The 22,980-nt window shown below is 39.5% G+C and overlaps 1 protein-coding gene across 1 annotated transcript in view; it reads left to right on the plus strand.

The window, feature by feature from the left end:
* Positions 1–22,980, plus strand: part of RNF150 (ring finger protein 150) — a 280,841-nt gene that overhangs the window by 186,437 nt on the left and 71,424 nt on the right. Inside the window, exon 4 of the mRNA XM_040250469.1 lies at positions 865–947. Within this exon, the coding sequence (XP_040106403.1) occupies positions 865–947 (83 nt within the window). The remainder of the gene's footprint in view (positions 1–864; positions 948–22,980) is intronic.

Raw genomic sequence — 22,980 nt, forward strand, 5'->3', positions numbered from 1 at the left:
GACAGCAGAACTCATTCCAGTACAGTCATTCTAGAACTCTCTAACTGTAGGATGATGACATAAAGCCCAAAGCAGAAGCATATCCTAAGGAAGGATCACAATGCAAGCTGGTCTGGGCCCACAGACCTCTAAAGACCTCTGTTCTCCCCAGGAGAATTTTTTCCCCTAGGAGAAATTTTAGAGCAGTGGGTTGCAGTCCATGCATGGGTAAGATTCACAGCTCTACTTGTATTTGAGGTGTTGTCTCTAGTGTGAATAATTGATTTGTCTCACTAATTAGGTGCTACTGGTTTTCAGCTATATAAAAATACCTTTGAGCTTAATAGCATAAAATTCATTTTAAAAGCATCACTAAATTTAAAGCATATTTTTTCAGTACTTTTTTTCTCCTCAAACAGAATAATAAAAGAACAAGGACTGTTACGTAAGTAATGTATCACAGGGTGTTGAAAGAGATTTAAGTATTTGAAAAGAAAGCTGGAACCACTATTTTAGAGTTGTACACATTAGATTCCTGAGGAATGATAGATTAAATATCATTTTGATGAGTCTCCATGAATAGCATTTCTCTCATCCTTGAGACTTTGCTATGTCACCTCAGATTATAATAAGTAGCATGATTAGTAATGGTACATTAAAAAACGATTTCCTTGTCAAAGCTCTTGCCGTGGAACCAGGAAACAAAAAATGGAGGTTGGAAGGACTAGACACTAAACGAGTGCATAATAAATTATGGATTAAGACAGCCAGCTTCGAGAGAGTCGGAAGCCCTGCTCCAGGCAAGCTCTCCTTTGGCTTGTTACTCGTGTGTTTACAGAAGTTGAAGCTCGCAAAGCAGGCTCATCTGTGCTTTCTGTGTTGCAGGAAACGGAGCCCGATTTTGACAACTGTGCCGTTTGTATTGAGGGGTACAAGCCCAACGATATCGTCCGGATCTTGCCCTGCCGGTGAGTGGCTAGCTGCCTGCATCTGACTGGGGCCTCTCTGGTTCCGACCTGCTTGGCCTAGCCCTGCAAGGTCAGTCTGCCCAAACACTGCTGGGGTTCAGGATGAAACAACCAGCACTCTTGATTCCTTTCATATAACCTTTCTCCTTGGAAACGTTCTGTCTTGTGAAATTAGCACTGTTTTCCCTTCCTCTTCATACCAAACTAAGGCTCTGTGACCTAGAACCTCATAAGGCACAGTTGGACCATGTAGCTCCAAGTTCAAGTTTAACAGCAGACCTCCAATACTTAAAATCATCCCTGCTTTTACAAGCGCTATTTTAATTAAAATAATAAACTCTTAAAAATGTCATCTGGATGATCATGAAGGGATCAGCAACCAGAATATAGTCAGGAGTGGGCAGGAAGCCAAAGGCAGATTTCATTTTCCTTGATTTTTTGTTGACAAGAAGAGAATGTGACAGTAACCCCCAAACTTCTAGGATCTAGGGTAGAATGTCAATAGGTGTAGTTGGAAAACTGCCTGGGTGATTCTCATAGAACTCTAGTCCTTCTCTAGATTCCTTTTATACAATTCAAATTAAATAAGTTTAAATACTTCAATAAAATATCTCAAAGTTGCTTAAAGCTTCTTTAGTGTTTTTGCATCTATGCAAGTGTCCTAAAACTATAAATTAAATTCTGCCGTAGAGAAATATTATTCTCTTAGAAATCCTGCCTTTAAAAAATTTCAGAGTATTTAAGTAACTAAAGTAGAAAACAGACACCACCAGGATATAAAACAATTCATTTGGTCATAAAACAATCCAATACTAAGAACTATTTATTAGAAACACAAAAGAAATCATGCCTTAGAGGAATGAGTTTAATAATCCCAAAATGACAGAGAAGTGACAAAAAGGAACAAAATACTCAAATAGATGCACGCACTCCAAGGGGAGTGAATGGGCTTGAAATGCTCTCACGCAAATTGATCGGCAGGAAAACAGGCCTGTGGAAAGAGCACTCTGGTGGCCCCAGCTGAAGCCTTCAAGCGGGATTCGCTTTCCTTAGAGATGCTTGACCGTCTCTAGAACAGGTCATAAACTGGGATACATCAATACCTGGCAGTGTCCTTCATATGAGGGTACTATAGATAAGTTCTCTCTCCAGACATTATACTTGGTATTGGCTTGGTGATTTCTTGAAACGCTGGCCAAGAATGGTGATAAGTGAACTACAGAGAGCCTCTCCAGATAGAATCGTTCCTCTCTGCGGTATTTTATTAGGAGTTTTATAAAGTCTCCTAGCTATAGGCAAGGCAAGTACTTGCTTTTACTTTCCTTTGGAGATGGCTTAGCTCCCTGTGAGGCTCCTACTAATAAAAAATATCCAAAGCTAAAATTAAAGGTCAGTGTCATCTTTTCCCTGAATATCCAGAGAACTTTACAAATGTAATTAAGAAAATCTGTTTTAAGGACATCTTTAGGCTTACTTTAGCTCCGTCATTCATATTGTATAAAACAGCTTATTCACTGAGGGCTCTTTCATGAGTATATTTCATGTGACTGCATATAATTGCTAGAGGCTGCATAATATCCAGGTCATAGATGTACCACAGTGTAATTTACCATCCTCCTGTTGTAGACCATTCGGCTGATTTCAGTTTTTAATTATGACAAATTACATTGCTTTAGCAGTATTTAGATGGCTGTAGTATACTTTTCCAGATCTCCTTTTATAGTATTTTTTTGGAAGTAGTAACCAAGACAAAAATAGCACTTTAATATTTGTCACGCACACAAAAATCTTTAGGACCTTTCATTTTATTTATGCTAGCCCTTGTCCCAGCACATTCATGGTGGCTCACAGAGTAAAGAATCCGCCTGCAAGGTGGGAGGCCTAGGTTCGATCCCTCGGTTAGGAAGATCCCCTGGAGAAGGAAATGGCAACCCACTCCAGTACTCTTGCCTAGAAAATTCCATGGATGGAAGAGCTTGGTGGGCTACAGTCCATGGGGTCGCAAAGAGTCAGACACAACTGAGCGACTTCAGTTCCTTTCTTTCCCTTTCTTGCCCCAGGTCAGTTCAGTTTGGCCTCAGACTCCTCTTTATTGTATCATCATTTGTTTCTCAGTTCATTCCTTGATTCTTTCTGCTTCAAGTTCCTCACTGTCCATCTGTGTTTATTCCTTCCTGTGGGCCCTGCTTTAAATAACAAAAAAAACGCCGGTTATAGTTAGTGTTTGATCTTAGACGAGCCACCCAGTCCTACTCTTTGAAGAGCTCCTCCAATTTTTCCATGCGGCTTTTAAAATCAAGATATTTTTATGCCTGTTGCTCGTCTCTGCCAGACAGTTTGCACTAATGGATGTTATCAAACAAATGCACTGGCATTTGCTTTTTGCTAGATAATTTCCTCTGGGGCATTATTAAGCTCTTGCTCCTATGAACCTCGTAGACTCTCTTCCCCATTATTTCCAGGCTGACTCATCCACAGAATTCTTTGCATCTCCTTGGAATAAAACCTGTTTCAAAAAATGTTCCAGCATACTGTCTCTCTTCTCTCACCCTCTTTATTGTGGGCTCCCAATTCCTGACATGCTGGGCGCCTCTCTTCTCTATGGTTACCATGCAGGGAATCTTTCCAAATCACATGTCACTTGCACCGTGACTTTGGCAAGATCATCCTCTTGACTGTGTCTCTTTTAAAGGCACTTGCACAATTGGGATGAATTAATAAATGATTCCTCCTCTTAGTCATGGTGATTGTTAAACTGTGCACATCTTCATGGACCGCTTCTTCCCCTTTGTTCTTTCTAAGTAGGGTCCTTCTCTAGCACTTGAAAGCAAGCCTATCTGTGGGGTGAGCCTAGACACACACATTTAATGTGAGGGAGGGACCCGCAGCCGCACACAGAACACCTCAGGTCTAACTTTTGAGGTTTGGAGTCGATCCTAATACACCACTAAGATAGTTTCCAAGGAACTCCGGTTTTGCTGTAGCATACCTATGCCAAAGCATACAATTCACTATATTTTTAGGCTGGCTTTTGTGACTCAGGTTTGAACTTGCAGTTATGATTTTTAGCCACAAAAGAGATCTTACTTAAGTTCTGTTGCCTTCTCTTGTCCAGAGAATAAGCTGGGCTTTCTGAGTCTTCTGTGGCTTTTATCCTATGATGTCTACACTGTCCTTCAGTGGTTATTCATCTCACTCTATTTAACTACCCAGTTTCAAATGCAGTGTCTCAGAAAGAGCATGATCTCCTTGGGGAGAGCAAAAGTCTCTGTTTGCCATTTTTTAAAAAAACAAAGCAGAATTTCCCTTCTGGTGCAGTGGTGAAGACTCCACCCTTCCAGTGCAGCAGGCTCGGGTTAAAGCCCTGGTGAGGGAACTAAGATCCCACATAGGGAAGGGCCAAAAAAAAAAAAAGATTGAAAATAAAAAAGTAAAAACAAAGCAATGTACGTATCCTTTCTCTAAGTTGCCTATACAGTCCTTTCCTATTTCGTTTTTATTGCTAAAGCATTGTCACTAACTTGGGAAAACATTCGTTTCATCTACTGTCTTTCCCTTTGTTTGCAAACTCTGCCCTACAATTCAGGAAAAATTATAAAATTCCTTGGCAACAAGCAGACCCTTGACATATTCTTTTTAGTAACTAAATGCTTTATTTGAAACAACAAACATTTCTTTTGTAGCAACTGTTCACCAGGAATAATGTGAAGTACCAGAAATGAAAAGATAGATGGCATGGTCCCTGCTTGAAAGAGAGTCAGGCTAGTGAGAGAGAGGTGGGGATTTAACTAACTGGTCACAGCATAGAGGATCATATACACAGCAATAATAGCAAAACTCTGGAGGAACTAGTACCAGGCACAGGAAGTTAAAAAAGGCTCTGTAGGTTTAAAGGGGCTTCCCAGATGGCGCAGTCAGTAAAGAATCCACCTGCAATGCAGGAGACATGGGTTCAGTCCCTGGGTTGCGAAGACCCCCCGGAGGAGGAAATGGCAACCCACTCCAGTATTCTCACCTGAAGAATCCCATGGACAGAGGAGACTGGTGGGCTATATAGTCCATGGGGTTGCAAAGAGTCAGACACGACTCAGCACAGCACAGCACAGGAACAAATGAGATGTCTTCATATTTTCTAACCATGGTTGTTTTGCCCATTACATCCTCATTTTAGAAGATTTGTCAAAGGACAAACATTTAATCATCTGTGTAACTTCCTCATACAGGGATCCACTGCTAACACTTTTCTCATTTCCTTTTATTTCCTATGCCTATTTTGTGCAAGTTTGAGATACTGCTGTCAACAGCAATTAATATCCTGCTCTTTTTTTAATTTTTATTTTTACTTTATTTTGCTTTACAATACTGTATTGGTTTTGCCATACATTGACATGAATCAGCCATGGGTGTACATGAGTTCCCAATCCTGAACTCCCCTCCCACCTCCCATCCCATATCATCTCTCTGGATCATCCTCATGCACCAGCCCCAAGCATCCTGTATCCTATATCGAACCTAGACTGGCAATTCATTTCTTACATGATAGTGTACATGTTTCAATGCCATTCTCCCAAATCATCCCACCCTCTCCTTCTCCCACAGAGTCCAAAAGTCCGTTCTATACATCTGTGTCTCTTTTGCTGTCTCGCATACAGGGTTATCGCTACCATCTTTCTAAATTCCATATATATGTGTTAGTATACTGTATTGGTGTTTTTCTTTCTGGTTTACTTCACTCTGTATAATAGGCTCCAGTTTCATCCACCTCATTAGAATGGATTCAAATGTATCCTTTTTAATGGCTGAATAATACTCCATTGTGTATATATACCCTGCTCTTTTAAGGCTTCCCTTGTGGCTCAGCTGGTAAAGAATCCACCTGCAATGTGGGAGACCTGGGTTTGATCCCTGGGTTGGGAAGATCCCCTGGAGAAGGAAAAGGCTACCCACTCCAGTATCTTGGCCTGGAGAATTCCATGGGCTGAATTGTCTGTGGGGTTGCAAAAAGGCAGACTAGACTGAGGGACTTGAACTTTCACTTTCTCTATTATTCTGCTGTTTTCACTTAGCATTGAAAGAATTTGCTAGAAATAGTACTAAGTTATTTATGGCTCATTTTGACCTTCCAACTCCATAGGCAGAAGCTGATCAAAATCTGAGTTGAATAAATCAACCAAAGACCCTGAGATGTTGACTCTTACTCCTCAAGAATAAGGGCCACTTTTTGGACCCATCAAAATTGTCCACTGAGGTAAAACTGGAGTGTGTCCTAACTCCCTTCATCTCATTCCTTAGCAACCCATTGATGAGCTATTCATGTCTCGTCATCCCAGCCCCTGAGAGAGAAAAGCAGTTTAGCCTAGACAGACAATAGAGTTTGTCTGGATAATAATGGCCCGTGGAGGCAGTGTGTCTTGCTGGCTTATTATTGTCACAGTTGGATTACAAATAAAATCCTCTAAAACCCAAGTTAATATCTTAGATAGCTGCACCTCAAGCATTTAACCAGTTCGTACACAAAATGTACTTACCGAGTGCCTCCTGTAGTTACGGTTTGCAGATGGTGCTTCCTGGAGGCTTCTGTAGGAGGCGCTGTTGTCAATACTGCCGGCGCTTTTTCTAGGGTCTTTGTGTGTATTTTGGAGCCAGGGAACGAGGTCAGTGAGCGGCTCTGCAGGTCCATGGCTTGTTGGACTCCTCACTCTTCACAATAGGATTGTTTTGTGCTGAACAAGCTCACCCATTAGAGATTTCTGGGTGTGTATGTGTGCATGTGGTAAAATATACGTAGCATACAATTGATCATTTTAGCCATTTTTTAAATGAGATTTATTTATTTTAAAATAAATAAAAAGGAGGATAATTGTGGATATAAATAAAAAGGAGGATATTTGGAGGATAATTGTTTTAAATGTTATGTTGGTTTCTGTCAAATAGCAACATGAATCAGCCATGCTGCTGCTGCTGCTAAGTCACTTCAGTCATGTCCGACTCTATGTGACCCCATATATGGCAGCCCACCAGGCTCCGCCATCCCTGGGATTCTAGGTATACCTATATCACCTCCCTCTTGAACCTCCCCCACAATTTTAACCATTTTTAAGTTTATATTTCAGTGGATTACAGCACAGCCATCAGCACATTCATCTCCAGAAGAACTTCATCTTTCCAAACTGAAAGTCTGTAGCCATTAAACATTAATAACATTATTAACTCTCCATTCCCCAAGTCTGGAGTTGTGTGTGTGTGTGTTTTAATTTAGGCTTGATTTTTATTAACAGAAGACAATGTCAGTGGACGAATTAAATTTTGACTCAAGAATCTAATTTAAGTGGCTTAGCCAAAAATTGATTTTTATATATTCAATTCAAAAATGGATGGTGAATGATAATTCTGCGTATTTCTAGTATTGTTATTAGTGCTATTGTTGTGGTTTAGTTGCTCAATTGTGTCTGACTCTCTGTGACCCCGTGGAATGTAGCCTACCAGGCTCCTCTCTCCATGGGATTCTCCAGGCAAGAATACTGGGGTGGGTTGCTATTTCCTTCTCCATAGGATCTTCTCAACCCAGGGATTGAATTTGTGTCTTCTGCATTGGCAGGCAAATTCTTTACCACTGAGCCACCTGGGAAGCCCCATTATTACTATTATTACAATACTAATATGATGCTACTGTTATCGTCATTAGAACTGCTACTGTTCCTCTTACTATTACTGACATCGTTACCACCATCCATTCTTCTCTGGCTTTCTGCAATAGCCTTCTCCCTGATCTCCCTACTTCTACTCCTGCCCCTTAATCATTCATTCTGATGTCTGTTTTTGATTATCCAGCTAGATTAACTGGACCTTGGGTACTTTTTTAGTGAGTACAAATTTAAACTCATTAAGTGTATCAGAAGTATGACTTAAAAATTATACTGAAATATAATTCTGCCTTTTGTTTCTCTCAGAAGGATTTCTGTAACAAAGTAGATTCACAGAAAATTAAGAAGGTGCACTATCTCATATTCGCTTTTTACAAGAGAATTGAGTTAACTAGTGCAAATGCCACTGATTTTTTCAGGAATTACTGTAAGAAGCAATCTTAGGAATTTTGCCATTGTAGCTCTTGTTAGGATTTCCAACTCTGGTTTCATCGTGAGGACTTGCCAGAGTAGTTCACACATGTAATACCTGCCCTTCTGAGCAGGAGAATGTTTTTATGCTGTGGATAAAAAACTGTGCTGTTTTCCAGATTTTTTTTTTATACATTTTGTTGATAGAAAGCCAACAGCCAAATATGTAGTCCATCCCATAGCCAAAAGGGATTTTTTAGCTTCATCCCTGACTCTGTTTTATGTTTGTATTCTTATTTTTCTTTGTTCTGCCTTTTTTTTTTTTTTTTGGCATCCCTTTGGATATCTGCATCTCTCCAGCCACCTTAAGTCTCTTCTACAATAAACATTTTCCATGTGTTTAAAACTTTCTCAATGTCATTTTTAATTGATATATAATATCCCCTGTGCTGTAATTTGACTGTTTTTGGACAGTTATGTCATTTCCTCCTCCATACCCAGATACTTTTTTTTGCTGTTACAAATAAGGCTGTGATAAATAGCTACATGTGTGTGGACCTTAGTTACATTTTAGATCATTTCTTTGTTTCTAAGCTTACAAATTCAAATTGCCTGGTTGCTTTCCAGAAAGTGGTCCTAAAGGAATGTTCCAGTCAGTCAAAGATAAGAAGAATACTCCAAGTAATATCCTAGAATTGTCAGAATATAACGCACATGTTGGACTTCCCAGGTGGCTCAGTGGTAAAGAACTCGCCTGCCAGTGCAGGAGACACAGGTTCAATCCCTGGGTCGGGAATATCCCCTGGAGTAGGAAATGGAACCCACTTCGATATTCTTGCCTCAGAATTCCATGAACAGAGAAGCCTAGTGGGCTACAGTCCATGGCGCCACAAAGGCCTGGACATGACTGAGCAACTAAGCACACACACACACACACACATACATATACACACACACACACACATACACACACACACACACATACACACACACACACACACACACACACATACACACACACACACACACATATACACACACACACAATGCCCACGTCAAGATAATGGTGGAGAGATAGGCTAGTCTAGATCACTTAGGACCTGAATGCCTGGCTGAGGAGCCAGGGTTATAGCCAGCTTCTGAGGTACCTGCTGAGGAGTCCAATTCATGTTTCATAAACAGAACACTGGCAGCATGTGGACTGAGGCTTAAAGGGATCTGACTGGGGTCAGAGGAACCGATTAGAAGACTATAGCAAAGTCAAAGCAAGAAGTGCTGGAGGCCTGACTGGCCTGTTGGATTTGGACGTGTAGGGAGAAGGATCTAGTCTAGTCAGAGGAGATTCAGGAGGTAAACCTAGTCTGAGTCAGCCATTTGGAATACTTGAAAATAGCTGCCCCTGTCAGATGGTGACTGATAGATACATCTGTATTTGTTTGCATTTAAAACCTGCTCACATCGTTCCATTTGGATTCTAAACAATAGAAAAAAAATCCAACAGCTAGCTCTCTCCTACTCAAATACTGTAACAGAAGAAACATTTAAGAACCAAAACAGATTTAAACAGATTTTGTTTCTCACTAAAAAAAAAAAAAAAAAAAAAAAACACTTGAGGACCAGCATTGGCTTATCTTTTTAAAGTTTTCTTTTGAGTTACTCATCCCGCAACAATCCCGTAACTGGGCCATTTAGGCAGAGTTCCATCTTGGATAGACAGTCGTTAGATTCTGTGTGTAAATGCTGCACTACTCTTTCTCTTTCTCATTTCTTTGCTTTAGAAATGAGCCTAATTTTCTATTGTATCTGTGTAAGAGATCTCTTAAGTAATTCAGACCAAAGAGTATATCATACCGTTTCCTTTTTTTCTTTTTCTTTGAAACTTAAGTCTACAGTTTTACAAAGATCAGAATATGACTAACAGCACTGGTGTTGAAAGAGATGAAATGGAGATTTAAACACAATAATATACCAGGCTAAAAGGAGCACACAGAATAAATGGTTGTTGTTAAAGTAGAAAACAAATTAATAGAGAAGGAGCAATAAAGCTTATATGCGCAAATCAGGGCAATAGATACACAATGTGCAAAGAAATTCTCATTACATTCCAGCCTCTGAGTCAGAGAAATACTGAAAGGGGTAGGCCTGGAGATTTGGAAAAAGAATTTTTGAAGGCTGTTGAAAAGTCAAGGCCTAGATTTGGTCTTCTAACTCAGTGAATTCTCGGAAGGTCTGTTATATACCACATGTCTACAGTCGGCAAGAGGCTTATACTTCATCTTTGTCCATCTACCAAACAACCAACTGCTTTCCCTTCTCAGTTAATGTGACTGACATATGTATATTTTTAACATGGATCTAATCATTGACTCCTCAGATAGTAAATTCATTAACTGTTGTCCCTAAGGACATGTGGTATTATCCTTTACAAGAGAAACAGCTCTGGAAGAGATCTAGTAAAAAGGTATATGGCACAGACTCCCCTGGTGGTCCAGTGGCTAAGACTTCAAGCTTTACCACTAAAGGGCCCAGGTTCAATCCCTGGTAGGGGTACTAGATCCCACATATCACACAATAAGACCCAGCACAGCCAAATAAATAAATAAATAAATAAAATTTTTTTAAAAGACACATGACAAACAGACGAGGGATCCACTTGTAAAGCTTTCTGAACAAACGTGAATCCTAAGGCTCCCAGAGTGACTTGCCGGCTAAAGGACCACCATCCTTAAATTCAAATTAGTAAGCTTTACATAGCTAACGTAGGTGAAAGCACCATGCCTGCACGACGAGTGTGTGGCTAACGGTGGCTTGCATCTGATGGGCCTCTCTCTCTGCTTTTTACTTCGTCCCAGAGAGTTTCCTTGTTCTTGTTGGATGCTTCTAACCAAATGCACCTGGACAGCTCATAGCCTGCCCTGCCTCCCCTGAAATTCTGATGTGGGACTCAGATCTTGGGTTCTTTAATGACAGCCTAAGGCAACATAACAGTTGGGACTCTGAACTTAGGGCTCTCATTCACTCTCCCTGCCAGGCACAACATGGTCATAACACAGAACATAATATAAAGAAGAATTATAACTTGATGTAGACATGAGTGGAAACCATAATTACTGAAAACTAACCAAAACTAACCAAACTTGGATCACAGCTTTGTCTAACTCAATGGAACTATGAGCCATGTCATGTAGGGCCACCCAAGACAGATGGGTCATGGTGGAGAGTTCTGACAAAACGTGGTCCACTGGAGAAGGGAATGGCAAACCACTTCAGTATTCTTGCCTTGAGGACCCCATGAACAGTATGAAAAGGCAAAAAGATAGGACACTGAAAGATAAACTCCCCAGGTCAGTAGGTACCCAATATACTACTGGAGAAGAGTGGAGAAATAGCTCCAGAAAGAGAAAAAGTGGAGCCAAAGTGAAACAATACACAGTTGTGGATGAGACTGGTGAGGGGAGTAAAGTCCGATGCTGTAAAGAGCAATATTGCATAGGAATCTGGAATGTTAGGCCCATGAATCAAGGCAAATTGGAAGTGGTCAAACAGGAGATGGCAAGAGTGAACATTGACATTTTAGGAATCAGCGAACTAAAATGGACCAGAATGGGCAAATTTAATTCAGAAGACCATTATATCTACTACTGTGGGCAAGAATCCCTTAGAAGAAATGGAGTGGCCCTAATAGTCAACGAGAGTCTGAAATGCAGTACTTGGGTGCAGTCTCAAAAACAGAATGATCTCTGTTCATGTCCAAGGCAAATCATTCAACATCACAGTAATCCAAGTCTATGCCCCAGCTACTAATGCCAAAGAAGCTGAAATTGAACAGTTCCTGTGAAAACATACAAGACCTTCTAGAACTAACCCCCCAAAAAGATGTCTTTTTCATCAGAGGGGACTGGAATGCAAAAGTAGGAAGTCAAGAGATACCTGGAGTAATAGGCAAATTTGGCTTTGGAGTACAAAATGAAGCAGGGCAAAGGCTAACAGAATTTTGCCAAGAAAATGCACTGGTCATAGCAAACACCCTCTTCCAACAAAACAAGAGAAGACTCTACACATGGACATCACCAGATGGCCAATACCGAAATCATATTGATTATATTCTTTGCACCCAAAGATGGAGAATTTCTATACAATCAACAAAAACAAGACCAGGAGCTGACTGAGATCATGAACTCCTTAACTGCAAAACTTCAGACCTAAATTGAAGAAAGTAGGGAAAACCACTAGACCATTCAGGTATGACCTAAATTAAATCCCTTACAATTACAAGTAATTTAATAATCCCTAAATTACTCCCTTACAGTGGAGTAACAAATAGATTCAAGGAATTAGATCTGACAGAGTACCTGAAGAACTATGAATGAAGGTTCATAACTTTGTACAGGAAGCAGTGATCAAAGCAATCCCCAAGAAGAAGAAATGCAAAAAAGGCAAAATGGTTGTCAGAGGAGGCCTTGAAAATAGTTGTGAAAAGAAGAGAAGTGAAAGGCAAAGGAGAAAAGGGAAAATAGATCCCTCTGAACACAGAGTACCAAAGAATAGCAAGGAGAGATAAGAAAGCCTTCCTAAATGACCAACGCAAAGAGACAGAGGAAAACAATAGAATAGTAAAGACTAGAGATCTCTTCAAGAAAAGTAAAGATACCAAGGGAACATTTCTTGCAGAAATGGGCATAATAAAAGACAGAAACAGTATGGAGCTAACAGAGGCAGAAGATGTTAAGAAGAGATGGCAAGAATACACAGAAGAACTATACAAAAAAGATCTTCATGACCCAGATAACCACCATGGTGTGATCTCTCACCTAGAGCCAGACATCCTGGAGTGCAAAGTCTATTGGGCATTAGGAAGCATCACTATGAACAAAGCTAGTGGAGGTGATGGAATTCCAGCTGAACTATTACAAATCCTAAAAGATGATGCTGTGAAAGTGCTGCACTTGATATGCCAGCAAATTTGAAAAATTCAGCAGTGGCCACAGGACTGGAAAAGGTCAGTTTTCATTCCAGTCCCAAAGAAAGGCAATGTGAAAGAATGTTCAAACTACTGCACAAATGTACATCTCACATGCTAGCAAAGTAATGCTCAAATTCTCCAAGTGAGACTTCAACAATACATGAATGAAGAACTGCCAGATGTTCAAGCTTAGAAAAGGCAGAGGAACTAGAGATCAAATTGCCAACATCTGTTGGCACATAGAAAAAGCAAGAGAATTCCAGAAAAACATCTACTTCTGCTTCATTGACTATGCTAAAGCCTTTGACTGTGTGTCACAACAAACTGTGGGAAATTCTTGAAGAGATGGGACTACCAGACCACCTGACCTGCCTCCTGAGAAATCTGTATGTGGGTCAAAAAGCAACAGTTAGAACCAGACATAGAACAATGGAGTGGTTCCAAATTGAGAAAAGAGTACTTCAAGGCTGTATATTGTCACCTGACTTATATGACTTCTATGCAGAATACATCATGGAAAATGCTGGGCTGGAAGAAGCACAAGCTGGAGTCAAGATTGCTGGGAGAAATATCAATAACCTCAAATATGCAGATGACACCACCCTTATGGCAGAAAGCAAAGAGGAACTAAAGAGCCTCTTGATGAAAGTGATAAAGGAGAGTGAAAAAGTTGGCTTAAAACTCAGCATTCAAAAATGAAGATCATGGCATCCGTCTCATCAGTTCATGGCAAATAGATGGGGAAACGATGGAAACAGTGGCAGACTTTATTTTCTTGGGCTCCAGAATCAGTGCAGATGGTCACTGCAGCCATGAAATTAAAAGATGCTTGCTCCTTGGAAGAAAAACTAAGACCAACCTAGACAACATATTAAAAAGCAGAGACATTCCTTTACCGACAAAGGTCTGTCTAGTCAAAGCTATGTCATGTAGTCCAGTAGTCCTGTATGGATGTGAGAGTTGGACCATAAAGAAAGCTGAACACTGAAGAATTGATGCTTTTGGACTCTGGTGTTGGATAAAGCTCTTGAGAGTCCCTTGGACCGCAAGGAGATCAAACCAGTCAACTCTAGAGGAAACCAGTCCTGAATATTCATTGGAAGGACTGATGCTGAAGCTGAAGCTACACTACTTTGGCCACCTGATGCAAAGAACTGGCTCATTGGAAAAGACCCTGATGCCAGGCAAGATTGAAGGCAGGAAAAGGTGATGACAGAGGATGAGATGGTTGGATGGCATCACCGACTCGATAGACATGAGTCTGAGCAAGCTCCAGGAGTTGGTGATGGACAGGGAAGCCTGGTGTACTATAGTCCATGAGGTCACAAAGTGTCAGACATGACTGAGTGACTGAACTGAGACATGAATATCATTTTAATATTTGAAAACTTTAAAAATCACAAGTTTTTCCAAAGCATTAAAAATAAACACTACCCCCTTAAGATTTCTAACCCCAGGGATCCATCCAATTTTAAGAATGAGTCAAAAGAACTGAATGTCTGTGTGAACAGGAGATTCCAAACTCTTTATGAGTAAAAAACAATTTACAAAACACTGTAATGTGATCAGGATTCCGACTCTGAGCCTTATAATTCGTGAAGTGGAAAACAAAGGGATGCTTTCTAGCCAGGCAGAAATGGCCTGTCCTGACTTTACCCTGCTGTACCTGTTCCATATGCTTGACTAGAAACAGATTTTTTTCCAAGTTCGTTTTTCTAAAAAAGTGATGTATGCTGGCTGCTTTTCATAAGATTTCACTTACCCTTTCATGCCCATGTTACAACCTTGAAGGTTTTTTAAAAAGTATGAAACAGCAGAGAAAACATTCATTTCTTTGCTAATTGTAAGAAATTTTGAAAAGGGTGAAAAGTAAAAAGAAGAAAAATAATAATCTCACCATCCAGAAATAATCACTGCTAATATGAGTATATTTAATTTTTGTAATATATGTGCATATATAAACATCCCGCGTACGTTATTAAACATTATAGAGTCAGGCCATTAATACAGCTTTTATTATACTTTCTCTACTCTTGAGAAAGTGTAAGTAAATAAAGTAAATAAGTAAAGTTATAAAGTAAGCATTTTCCTATAACTTCAGAAATTATCTTAATATTTAGTGGTTGCATAATAGTCCATTACTGGGGTGTATTTAACTGCCCTCCCCACATTGTTCACCATTGAAACTGCCTCCAGTTTTCATCATTATAAAATCATGACCTTACTTGTTTATCTTTTTTTTCTATATTCATCCCTTAGTATATACTCCTAAAAGTTAACTTCCTGGGTCAAAAGTACTTTCCAAAGGATCTTAAGTTTTGTCTAACTGCTTTCCCGAAAAGTGGTTATGATTTACACCCCACACCAGCAGGATGTGCTTACACTGATGTTCTTTTGGAACCAAGAAGTGGTACCATTTTTAACCCTCTTTCTCATCTAATAGCCAAATACAAAGTAGCACTTAGTTTTAATTCATTTGTCTTTGATTTCTCTGAGATATTGCCCTTGAGTAAACAGAGCTCTTCATGTATGATATCTGTCAACTGAAATAGTTCTCACAGTGTGAGAGTTGTGAGTTCAGTTTTATTTGGGGCTTAATGAAGACCATAGCCCAGGAGACAGAAGGCTCTAGGGAGCAATGCTGAAGAGGTTGGGGAGGGAGGGGTCAGTGTGTGCATGCAATTTTGGTGAAGGAGGATACATGCAATTAAGCACACCTTTTGGCAGAAGTTTGATGCTAGCCATGAAGAGAAGATGTCTCTGTTAATAATTTTAGTGCTTTTCTATATATGAGAAGATGCAAGCAATTGGGCCCATAAAATCTTCTCCTGAAAATATCAAACTATCTGATGACTTGTTTTGCCAGTTTTTCCCAGAACACAGAGTACTTCATTCCTGATCTTTACCTCGAACTTATTTTGAGGGAGTGTCGAAGGTTAGCAAGTGGCTACTGACTTCATTCTTGTGGAACCAGATAGCAAGAGGCAGTTTTTAGTTGGCATGTCTAATGCAAATATAAATCGTCCTTGGTGGTAAGATGTTTCCTAGTTTTAGAGATGTTAAAGTGGGAGAAGAAAATGATATGGCATAGAACTGATAAAATGTGATATTAGCTATTTTTAACACTTTGTTTTCATATTTTGGAAAATAGTGCTTTTTCTCATTTAAATATTTTTGGTCTTATGCTTTTAGATTAATAGAAAAAAGTTATAAAATTTATGAATTTTATTCTCCCCTTCTTTTAATCTTTCTTTACCAAAAAAAAGCATATAGTAAAACAACTGAGCGATTAAGTACAGTTTTCAGATTTCTCTGAAATTTATGTTGGTGTGGGCATCCCACTCATACTCATTATTTATGAAAAACATTATTTAAAAAACTCATTCTTTCAAGAACATAATTTTACATACTCTGCCAAATTAAAAGTTATATAGTGTGGTGGGAGTTTAAAATGGCACAAGTGCTTTGGGAATTTGTCAGTTTCTACTGAAGTTATATATACACTATTCTCTAACCTAGCAATTTCACTGATGGATATAATACCCTAGAGAAATGAATGCATACATTCACAGAAAGACTTGTACAAGAATGGTCATCATAGCAAATTTCATCATAATAACCAAAAAATAACCCCAAGGTCTAACAGCAGAAAAATCTATGGTTCAATCAAGGTACATTCATAAAGTAAAATATTACTTAGCAGTGAAAAGAAACAAATAATCGGATGTACATCAAAGCACAGATGAATCTGAAAGCATTATGTTGAACCAAAAAAGCCAGGCAAAAAAAAAAAGATACTTAAGTTAATAATTATTATACTTATGATTCCATTTAAATGAAATTCAATCACAGGCAAAACTAATCTTCAGTAACAGAAATTCTAATGATAGATTCATGGCAGGGAGTGGGTATTGTCTGGTCAGGAGAAGGAGGGGACTCTCTGAGGTGGCAGAAACAGTCTTTATCTTCATCTGGGTAGTGTGTACGTAAATGTATACCTACCTAAGAAATCATCCAGCGTACTTAAGATTTATGCATTTTACTGTATATTAAGCCTTCATTTAAAAGAGTGAAAGGGGAATTCCCTGGCTGTTCAGTGGTTAGGACTCCACTTCCACTGCAGAGAGCATGGGTTCAGTCCCTGGTCAGGAAAAAAGCCACACAGTGCAGCCAAAATAAGATGAAATAAAATAAAATAATAGAAGAGATTTTACAGTACCAAAGAAACCAGGCTGTGGACTTAAAAAAAATTAACTTTGTACATTAGTCAAAATTACATAAAATTTAAGTTCAGAGTTTGCTAATGTTGCTTTCTTATCATTTTTCTTGGATTACTTTGAATTTTTGTGTATAAACTGCCAAAAATTAGCCATCATTTCATCTAGGGGATTAAAAGAAAGAAACATGAATGAGATGACAACATGGGTAAATGTCTGATGTGTTATTTTCTGTTGTTATTTTCAACAGAGCAAATGCTTCGGAAAGCAGTCTTGAACCATAATAACCTTGTTAAATATGGCATTCTGACTTCAAATGTCCTGGTCCCCAGTTATATCCATCAACTAGACACTCGGGACGAATGCCAACCAGCTCTGCTGCCCCAGCCAAACAATATAATTAGACCAGGGTCAAGTTTTAAGCACAGAGCCTCCCTCTGCCAGAACCCAAAGCAATGAGACACACTGTAAGAGGCCAATCCTGCAGCTCCCTCTGAAACTGCATTCCCAAAGGACTGATTTCTTCAGTAGCAGGAGGATCTGATGTGGCTTCTTAGTTCTTCAAATTTTGTTGGTTTTTCTTTAATGCTGTTTAAACTCCAAACTATGAACAAATGGCTGAAATAAGTGGCCATTTATTATAATACTTTGAAAAACATTCTACTGTTTACAAAGGTCTTTTAGATATAATGTCTATTTTACATCTCACAACAGCCTATAATAGAGTTAGGGCAGGGACCAATAATACCGCTTTATTTGACTAAAAGAAAATCTTTACTCATGGGATCATAGGGTCCAGAGCACAACTAGGTTTCTGACTTCTGGGCCAGTACTCTTTCCAATGTACTGATACCACCGCAATGCTATTGACACCTTAACCCCTCCTCCCCCGGCCTCCAGGTAACTCTCCCATGCATTCAACTCTCTGGGGCTATGGTTTTGGCTGAAAGTCTGCCTCAGGAACCCCCATCTCACTCTAAGTAAGCCAAATGTCTGAGAACCCGAAGGAATCCAGATCAAATCTAGCCCAGCTTTAAGGAATTTGCTTTTCCACAATGATTCCAAGCTTGTTATTGTGGGCCTAAAAACAGACTCGCTCTTTTTCACAGAAGGGCAGTGTTTGTGCTAGTGAGGTGAGCCATAATTTACTTTATTGCTTTATTTACTTTATTGCATAATTTACTTTATTTCCTTTTTTCTCCCTCTCCACCAGGTAAAACCGCTAGCATAGCAGATGAGCTTGCCAAAACAAAGCAATTCTGTTTATAACAACAGCCATAATATGGTTACTACTGGCTCTATGTGACTTTGAAAAGCATGCTACTGGTTACAAAGGTCTTTTGCATATATTTTCTACTTTGCATCTTACAACAGCCTATAATAGAGTTAGGGTAGAGACCACTGGAGCTTCCCAAATGGTATAGTGGTAAAGAATCTGCCTACCAACTCAGGAGACACAAGAGCCTCGGGTGCAGTTTTGATCCCTGGGTCGGGAAGATCCCCTGGAGGAGGGCACGGCAACCCACTCCAGTATTCTTGCCTGAAAAAATTCTATGAAAGGAGGATCCTGGTGGGCTACAGTCCATGGCAACGCAAAGAGTCGTACACAACTGAGCGCGCACGCACACACACACACACACACACAGAGGGACCATTAAGGCTGTAATTTAAGGAAAATCTTAATTCATAGAGTCAAAGGTCTTAAGTCCTTTCCTTTTCTTCTTTCTGCCCCCCCTCCTTTTTTTTTTTAATGATTTTTATGTAACCTAAATAGGGGGAATCAGGGAAATGAATTTTTTCAAAATTGGCCCAAACATTTCAGACCAAGTCTAATAGCAGAATCACCCCCACAGAGAGGCACTGGGCTGGTTGGGTGGAATTTACAATAGGGAGAGGCTGGTGTCTGCTTACCTGGCCCCATAATACTGCATGGCCACCACAGCAAGGGCTTTCTGTATAGGAGACATAGAAAGATGAGACACCATTGAAGAAAGTCACTTGATGACGAGAAGTTCATGATCGAGAAGTTCGTGATCATAAGGAATAAGGGCAAGTCTGGCTCAAGTCTATGGTTATTTTCCTCATTGTTCATGCCTCCTTCTGCTCAGCCCATCAAGATGATTTCAGAGCACTGATTTGAACTCAACTTTCCAACTTTATTTTCTGTTCCTACTTTTTCTTCTCTTTTTTCATTGGAGTATAATTGTTTTGCAGTGCTGTGTTAGTTTCTGCTTTTCAACAAAGTGAATCGGCTGTGTGTGTAGCTTTCAATCCTGCTGCGTTTCTCATGCGTATCATGATACCACCGCTGTGCCTTTTCTCATGGAAATTCTTTCTCCTTGGATTTTTTTTTTTCCTCCAATCTTTAGAGTTCTTCCCAGAATTCAAAAATTCTCCCTTCCTTGAATTCTGTGGCACTTTGGCTTGTATGTGTTTATGATCTGTCACTTTGCATGTTATACTAACATCATTTAAAATACTGTCACTATTATCCACTGAACACTAAGCTTTTACAAGCAAGTATAGAATCCTTAGAACAATCCCGTAAAGTACTAGTCAGGACAGGCTAAGATCTGCTGCAGTAACAATAACGACAAAATCTCCCAACTCTCAGTGGCTTAATACAATGAAGATACCTTTCTTATGTTTTATGTATATCAGCAAGGAGAGTCTGCTAATACAGGCTAACAAAGCTGTTTCCATCTTGAACAATGTGCATTGACAGCCCAGTAATTAAATGCCATCGCCTGAAGTGAAATCTGTTATTTCTCATCATAATTTATTGACCAGAATTAGTCACATGGCCATAGCCCGTGAGCGCCTGTACTCTTCTTATGTGCCTAAAGATGGAGAACCAGCAGATGGGATGAACAGTGTTCATGAGTGCCTCATTTTGTAAATGAAGAAGCTAAGGCTAGGAGAAGTTAAAGGGTTATTCCAAAATAGTAGCTTTGGAATAGTAGCTTTCTCCAAGATTAAAAATGAAATCTGCTTTGTCCCCAGGCCTGAGTTTGTAAGCTCCACACAGTATCAGTTGTACATCTTCCTATCAGCCTGTCAACTCTGTGTTTAAAATACGTCACCAGAGCTTCCCTGGTGGCTACTAAAGAATACACCTGCCAATGCAAGAGACACGGATTTGATCCCTAATCAGGAAGATCCCACGTGCCACGGAGCAACTAAGCCCACCCGTGCACCACTGCTGTTGAGCCTGTGCTCTAGAGCTCAGGAGCTGCAACTGCTGAGCCCGCATGCCACAGCTGTTGAAGCCCCCATGCCCTGGAGCCTGTGCTCCTGGACAAGAGGAGACACCACAGTGAGAAGCTCACTCACCGCAACTAGAGAAAAGCCCATGCAGCCACAAAGACCCAGCAGAGTCATAAATAAATAAATAAAGACTTAAAAAATAAATAAACACCTTACCAATAGCAGGCATGCCTGATTCATCTAGCACCATGTTCTGCAGGAAGTACTACCACATAACTGTTACACATTAATAGATTATCATTCTGTGTTGATTTTCCTACTTTTTTTCTAGAACTCAGCATTCCCAGTAGTGAGTTCTAGTATCAGTTTTAGAATCTCTTTAACAATATGCAGAAACTCTCTTTTTCAGACTCTCTCATGTGTAATTAAGAAATCCACATTCCATACCACACTGTGCTAAAGTGCTGCGACGTCAGAAAGGCTCTTTGCTCCGTAACAAGGTTGGAGATTAAACCCACTGGTTTGCGTAGTACAGCACAGTAGAAGACACAGAAATTTCATGATACACTGAATGCTCGGGTTACTGGACACTGGAACACAGGCATGGCATTTGGGCCAGACAAAGATGATGCACAGAAGTAGTCAGTGATTTCTCTGTGTTTTTCAAAGCTATGGCAGTCAAGATTCTGCTGAAGTGCTCATTGAATTGACCTGATTTTAAGAGCATGGTTGGAGTGAAATCCTACTTTAGAAAATCAATGAGGGCACTTTAAATTTTCTTCCTCTGGGTAGGAATCTGGGTAGGACATTTCTCCTAAGCAATACTCATTACACTGTCTGGGCTCAGTTGACATTCTATAAGTGTCATCACCAGGGCAATTTGGTCTTTCTAACTGAGTGACCTCAATAATGCCTGTGTCCAGATCCATAAATTGATGATCTTGAAGTGAGATTTGCATGGGGTGAATGGCCTGGTGTGATGTCGACCAAACAGTCTGGGCAGAACATGGGCTCACCAACCCCATAAATGTCCTCATCAGGCCCCCAGAAGAAGGCAGGATTCTTTCATATTTTAAGAGTCCAGAAAAATTAAGGAAAGTGCTTTGTAAGCTCTAGTATAGACAACTCACTGGCAAGGAATAAGAACTCAATCACTGTTAGCTAAATAATGATACTTCAGCTTCTTAATTGCCAGGTAATGTGTTTTTGTCCTCTTTTCTGTTTAACAACTTATATTTATTTTCACTTTGAAGACATAAATCTAAACTGAAACCTTTTTTTAAACTAGATCAAGAAGGTTATGCATTTCAAAATTGATTTCAGTCTGCCATATTGCCCTCACAATAGGTTCAATCAATTTACATTCCCACTGAAGTATATAAGACTGTGTACACCATTGCCAATGTGAGCTATTATTGAATTTAAAAGTAAATGCCAGTTATGAATGAATAAGAATGATCTTGTATAATTCGTTTTTCTGATTTTAGTTAGGAAGTGTTTTTACAAGTGTTAACACATTTATCTGAAGTCTTAAAATGAGTTTGGGCAAAAAAATTAGCAAGAAATATTTTTTACCAACAGAATAATTGCTATTAAAAATGTATCAGAACAGGCAAAATAGTTTTCAGGTTTTCTGGATATAAGATCAACATGCAGTCAATGGTTATCAATTCACTGGAATGACATTAGCTAATCACTAACAAAACTTGTCTCTCTCTTTCCCTTTTGACCCCCTTCACCCATTTCTCCGACTCCTCATCCCATCTCTGGCAAGCACCAATCTGTTCCCTGTATCTATGAGCTTGTGTCTGTTTGTTTTTAGATTTCACATATGAGAGAGGTCATGTGGTATTTGTCTTTCCCTATCTGACTTATCCATTTAACAAAATGACTTCAAGGTTTAGTCATGTTGTCACAAATGGCAAGATTTCATCTTTTTTAATGGTCAAATAATATTTCATTATGTATATATACACCACAGTTTCTTTATCCATTTATCTATCAGTGGTTGTCTCCGTGTTTGACTATTGTAAATAATGCTTCAGCGACCATGGGGGTGCATATATTAGAGTTAGTATCTACGTTTTCTTTGGACAAATACATAGCAGAATTGCTGCCTCTTATGGTAGTTCTTTTTGTTTGTTTGTTTTTTCAGTTTTCATTCTTATTTTATTTTATTTTATTTTTACTTTATTTTACTTTACAATACTATATTGGTTTTGCCATACATTGACATGAATCCACTACAGGTGTATACAAGCTCCCAATCCTGAATCCCCCTCCCACTTCCCACTCCATAGCATCTCTCTGGATCATCCCCATGCACCAGCCCCAAGCATCCTGTATCCTGTATCGAACCTAGACTGGCACTTTGTTTCTTACATGATAGTATACATGTTTCAAAGCCATTCTCCCAAATCATCCCACCCTCTCCCTCTCCCTCAGAGTCCAAAAGTCCGTTCTATACATCTGTGTCTCTTTTGCTGTCTCGCATACAGGGTCATCATTACCATCTTTCTAAATTCCGTATATATGTGTCAGTATACTGTATTGGTGTTTTTCTTTCTGGCTTACTTCACTCTGTATAATCG

This window comes from Oryx dammah, unplaced genomic scaffold (assembly GCF_014754425.2).
Source record: "Oryx dammah isolate SB20612 unplaced genomic scaffold, SCBI_Odam_1.1 HiC_scaffold_12, whole genome shotgun sequence".
NCBI classification, from domain to species: domain Eukaryota; kingdom Metazoa; phylum Chordata; class Mammalia; order Artiodactyla; family Bovidae; genus Oryx; species Oryx dammah.